This window comes from Podarcis bocagei (genome assembly GCF_964188305.1).
Source record: "Podarcis bocagei genome assembly, chromosome: 14".
Lineage (NCBI taxonomy): Eukaryota > Metazoa > Chordata > Lepidosauria > Squamata > Lacertidae > Podarcis > Podarcis bocagei.
In genome coordinates, this window is record NC_138139.1 from 9119441 (window position 1) to 9125440 (window position 6000).

Sequence of the window (6000 nt, forward strand, 5' to 3'; positions counted from 1 at the left end):
GTTTGGAAAAATTGGGAAACCAAGAGAACCAAAAGATCCGGTGCAATTGGCAAAATACAGTCCCAAAGGCCACCAAGCGGCCAGCTCTTCGGCTATGAACACCTTGCAAAACTCCATCTCAAGTTATGTTCTCAAACAAAATGATCAGAACTGACTGCGAACCATACTTTTTTCTTTCATTCTTGCTGTGTGGATATTGGATGTGGTTACAAAAGTGATGAAGGGGAAAGGCACTCCGTACAACCTCAGAGACACCCTCTACAATGTGACTTCCAAGCTTGTGCCCTGGTTCTGTAAATGGGTCAGAGCTCTACAAACCTGGCCAGTGGTCAGCCCAAATTGAAACCCAAATTAAACTCTAAGTCCTTCCTGTTGCAGTGGACAGTCGGCAAGCAAACCATTCGTGGGAGCAAACGCTATTTCATATTCAGCTGAATGATTTCCAGGGGGCAGGCATTAGGGGTCAGCATGTATGGGAACCTCCTAAGGCCCACATCTTGATAGGAGCCCCACTGCCCATTCGTAGAGCCTTCTGGCTCCCATTCCTCTTTGCTGTCACCATCCTCTCACCTGCCCCATTGGAGAGAACAAGCAAGAAGAGGTGCAAGAAGAAGGAATAGTAACATCCTAGTCCAGTCCCCAGTGGAGGCTGATCTGTTAGGGCAAAGGGAGTGCTGCCCCATAAGTGGCAGTCTGCGTCTAGCCAGCCCTCCTTGCCTGATTTCTTACATCCAGTCCAGGGGGTGCTGCTTCCTTCTCTTTAGTCTCAGCGCTGCTCTTATGGAACTCAGCAGGAAGAACCAGGGTGGGGGCAAAACAAGAACAAGTCTTTTCTGCCCGTCATTGGCTCTCTGGCTCCACCTACTGTTGGGCTCCCTGCCTCCCGCCTTATCAGTTCCAATGGGCACCAGCCACCACTGGCACTGACGTGAATTGGGCCCAGAGGGAGAGGAAAGAACGTAATGGTGACAAGGTTGGCCCACATTAAAAACATTTCCATTGTACCTTTTATCAATGATCTAAAAGCACTTTATTTTATTTATTTATTTTTAAAAAACCCAAACAAACAAGCAAGTATTGATTGAGAGTTCCCCCAAACCTGAAACTGGCCCTGCTGGCAATTTTTATTTATCCACTAAATTTGGGGGAGGGATTCCACAGCATACCAGAAATGTACAATTAAAGTATTTTATTACCCTACGGCAGCAAAGCGTATTCTTTTCCCTTTTAAGTAGGCATGCTGCAGTTTGGAAAAGTGTGGGGTGGGATTAATGGGAAGATGTATAACCCTCCCTCCAAATAAAACCCTAAAATCCATCCAAAATCAGGATGAATGCTCGTTGTGCTATAACTTCCCCGCAAACAAATCAGAGCAAATGTTCCATCAAGACCAGGCGTAGTCTAACCTCCATGTAAGCTTTGTGCAAGCAAAGCAGAATGAATGCCCCATAAACAGGTCATAAGGAGGAGCCCTTTGTATCCCGCCTTTCCGCCAAATCAGGGGCAGGGAACTAGGGCCCTCCAGATGTTTCTGAGCTATATAGCATCATCCCTGGAGGGATCTAGCATCGTCCCCATTGTTTGGCCATGCTGGCTGAGGCGGATAGAAGCAAGAGTCCAGTCACATCTGGAGGGCTGCGGGTACCCTACCCTGCATTAAATGCCACTTTTGTCTGGGTAGCTACGCTGCCCCATCTCCTGCCTGAAGTGGGTCTCCAGAAGGTGCTTTTTTCAGACTGTTCCTTACAATTTGGGCTCAAGCTGTTAACTATAACAAAGGCCCAGTGAGATACCGTTATGTTACACAACAGGGTACATAATGCCCGAGGGTGCATTGGGCAGCGCAGAAAACAATTTCTAAGAATGTGGCATGACCTTATTACTCTGTTTCATTCCATAAGAGGATCATCACCAAAGGCACATACACGTCATAAATTGCAGCTGTTACGGCAATTTTGCCATAGCTCTGAAAACCCCACTCTGAAAATTATTATGGCCCAACTTGTCCTACTTCCAAAGGCTCTACTAGGTATTGTTTACTCACTTAATCAATTAGTATTATGCATTCTTACAATGCCTGCCTGCTGACAAAGCAGTTGCATTCTTGCGATTACTTTAGCACTTTTGAGCTCCAGAATATCCCGTAAGCTCACAATGTCCCATGGCATCAAATTCAACCCAGAGAGAAATGCACCAGCCTCAGCTTGTGGGGGCGGGGGGGGGGGCAAACACACAGCAGCAGCCTACCTTTTTGCAACCATTTAAAGACTACATAACCCATGCTGCAGCATGACTGAGAGCAAAATAGGCACCCACGGAATCTTTACACAACCTTGAAATTGCCACCACCATCTATGGTGCATTGTGTCCACTAGCATAAAGACATGCACAGAAACAACCGGGACCTTTAAAGTGAGACACACCAATATAATGTCAGAGAACTTGAGCTGGGCTTGGAAAACAGGGATGAAAAACAGAGCTAGGCATGGAATTCTCCCGCAGGCTCATCTATACACTAACTCTCTGCTCCTTCTGAAAATTCACGTACGTTTTCTCTCTCTAGCTCCGCACCTAGTCTGTGTTCAACTAGTTTACAGCAGCCTGACCAGGCCCTTGCAGTTCATTTCCTTCCTCTCCTCCCCACGACTCCAGATATACTCCACACACTCCCGTTTACATCTGTCAACCACACTTACTTCACGGAGCTCCTTGGCCACCTCCTTGAGTTCTTGCAGGATGCCTTCAAGCTGCCCGATCACCATTTTCATGCGCCCCCTGATGCGCTCCCTCTCGCTGGTGTTACTGCTGTCGGTAGCGTTGTCAGTGGGCTGCCTATCCTGCAAGCCCCGGGAGTTCATCCTTCACAGGGTGCCGGGAAGCTGGGGCAGAGCTGCGTGGTGCATCCTGCTTTTGCCCAGCCAGACTGTGCCTCCACGGAGCCCCTCTTGGCTGGGGAGATCTCCACATCTTAACGCCCACCCACCCTGCCCCAGAAAGCCCCAGCCACACGCTCACCTCCTGCCACCTTTGCGATCTCCCCACCCTAGCAGGATCGGGGCAGTAAAGCTAGGGCAGTTGTGGGGAGATCAAACAAAGAATGAATCGTACAAGCCCCCATCTGTCCCAGTTGAGTATAGAAGATCTGGTATGACCATCTGACTGCAAGGCTGGTCGTATGGGATTGCCATGAACAGCCAACCCAAGGGGTTAAGGCTTTATTATTTGCACTCCACTCTGCAAGCTCTGAAGTGCCTGGGTCTAGATAAAGTGCAGAAAGAAGCCGATATACCACGCCAGTCTGTACCACGTTTGCTGTCCCAACAAGGAAAGCATCACTTCCAGTTAGTTCACCACTGTCCCTTTGGAGAATCCTCTGGATATCCTGGAGGCAGGACCTTACTGCTTGGCCTCAGCGGTTTCCCCACACTTCTTCTGCAGAGGGGTCCCCCATGGGACGGGAGATCTTTGGCACCGCTGCCATCTCTATTGCTGGTGGGATTAGGGGGCTATGCAGGACTTCCAGCCTCAGCCAAGCTTGGGAGGTCTCTTTGCTACGAATCTCAGGAAGCTCCTTAAAATGACAAACGTAGTTTTAAGCATAGAAAGTGGGCACCCGTGAGACGCTGGAAGCACAAAGAATTCCACACCACTTCCTGCATGGAGGGATAAAAGAGAGAGACAGAGAGAGGGGGAAAAAATCAGCGTAGTCAGGATGCTTATCTGGAAAATGCCAGGAATCTTCTAAATCACTTAATAACCAGCTTGGACCAGGTCTTTCCTGTGCTAACTTCCAGAATCCCTGGGAGCCCTGAAGACCATCACCCTTTTTGCATCATGGAGAAGCCCCAGGTAGCGATCTAATTAGCAGAGATCCCTTGAGAAGGATCACCCAGGCTCTGGGACCACTCCTTTGTCTTGCCCCACAAACTCCACCACCTTCCAAGCAGGTCAAGCTTTGTCCTGACAGATCAGTCATTTGGGCAAGGAGCACCCCAAGACCACAAAACGTTGGTATCACATTCCTCCACCCCACACACACCAAGAGAAGACTTCAAACATAAATAGTTCGTGTATGTGTGTGTTTGCACACACACTGATTTTCACACATTCCTTGCACATCCCTTTCTGCTGGCCATCAGATATAAACTTTAGCATTCCTCCCACCCCCCAAAATATTTCCTCCCCTAAAGGCTATCTCCTTATAGGCCCTCAGATAGCAGTGCCTGCATGGGCTCGACTGGGTCATAAAAATAATATTTTCAAAAATCCTCTGCGAAAGGAAAAGGACAGCTGCTTTTTGACCCACTATGATGACTTAAAAAGCCAACTTACTAGCAAGGCGGCTGCTTCCGTAGCCTGTCGAACCCTCTTGCTCCAAGCGGACCCCTCCTCTCTCTTCCTTCCATGGCTTTGGATGTCACAAGCAGATTCCTGGGTCCCCTTCCCTTTCCCCAAAGCTGGCTGAGCCTGGACATGAGTGGTGAGGTATATCCAGTTTTTTTAAAAAAGAAAATCAAATCCAAGGTATCGACACACATGCACACACACTTCCACGTCTCTCAGATTAACCCTTCAGTTGCACATGGATGCATTGTGATTATTGCCCTTCTGGTTTCCTTCAAGTATGGAGGAGAGAGAGAGAGAGAAGGAGGGGGGAGGAAGAATAGGAAACTGTACCCACTCCCCGCATGAATAGAGAGAAAAAGCCCCCGCTCCCTCCCTGTGGCCAGCTAGCCAACCAGCTGGGGAGATTAATCAGTTCAGTTCAGAAGCTCTGTCTGTGCAGGCTTTCCATCTGCATAGCAGAAGGGAATGTCTCCACCGGTCCAAGGGCCCTGGTCTCCAGTCCACAGGTGACATGGCTCCTCCAGTTGAAGATGTCTTGGGGAAGAGGTGGAGGAGGAGGAAGAAGAAGAAGAGGAAGAGGAAGTCAGTGTCCTTTTCCCTACCTCATCCCCTGTTTTTAGGGCATAGGATGTTGCTAGGTCAGCTTCTTGCCAGCAGCCGGCCGGCCGGCCACCCTTGGAGCTATTCAGCAGGGCAGTGCAATCCAGGAGACCACTTCTGTGCTGCCTTTGGACCCATAAGTAGCTGAGCTCAGATGCTGCTCACATCCTGGCGAAGGAGTCCTTTCCTGAAGCTAGGAAGGCGGTGGCAGAAAGGGATGGGGGGGGAGGAGAAGAGAAGCACACTCTTCTTCCTTAAAGCTTCAGAGCTCTCCAGTTCTGCCTTGACTGACAGCAGTGGGATGCTAGTGTCCGACTTATGATGCCTAGTGCTTCATCTGAAGGGAGAGCCATGCAAGTGGGCAGAGAGAGAGAGAGAGAGAGAGAGAGGCTTCTTCTTTCCTCTTGCAAGTCAGATCTCCCGGAGAGTGCTTGAGCGTCTTGTGCTGGCTGCTCGGCAAGGATGTGCGTGCGTAGCTGCCTGGTCCATGTCCATGTCCCTAGTAATCTGTGGAGAACTGTCCTGGTCTCCCCAGCATCCTCACAGCCTGCCAGCTTGACGGCTATTGCTCAGCTTAAAGATGCTTGGCTTGTGCTGTGTCAGAAAACGGGGTGGAGCCTTGGCAGAACAGGGGGATTTAAAGGGCCAGAGTACTGGAAAAATCCAGGCTGCAAGCAGAACGTTTCCGTCTGTTTGGCTTTTAACTGTTTCTACGGCCATCTTCAAAAGTGATCAACTGGGGAGGGGTGAGTGGGGGGGGGGGGTTGCGGGTGTCTCCAGACTTCCAGGAGGGACAGAAACACACGTCAAAAGAGCAGACTTGCACAATTAAAGTGGATTAAAATGCTCTCTTTCCCCAGTGAAAGAAATCCACTTTAAAAAATATATATCCTTTTTTGTAGCTTGGAGAGTGATGGGGAACTTCATTGAAAAGTGTGAGATGGGTTGGGTTGTTTTTGTTTTTGTTTTGATTATGATTATGTGTTTTGTTATTTTATATTCTGATTTTATTCTGTGAACCGACCTGGGGACCTGCAGGCATAGGGAGGTATA

At 49.2% G+C, this 6000-nt stretch overlaps 1 protein-coding gene across 1 annotated transcript in view; it reads right to left on the bottom strand.

Moving 5' to 3' along the window:
• INSYN1 (inhibitory synaptic factor 1) overlaps window positions 1–5518 on the bottom strand; it is a 121459-nt gene extending 115941 nt beyond the window's left edge. Inside the window, exons 1-2 of the mRNA XM_081169259.1 lie at window positions 4333–5518; window positions 2697–3653 (exon numbers count right to left, since the gene is read on the bottom strand). Of these exons, the coding sequence (XP_081025385.1) occupies window positions 2697–2858 (162 nt within the window). The 5' untranslated portion in view covers window positions 2859–3653; window positions 4333–5518. The remainder of the gene's footprint in view (window positions 1–2696; window positions 3654–4332) is intronic.
• Between the last annotated feature and the right edge of the window lie 482 nt (window positions 5519–6000).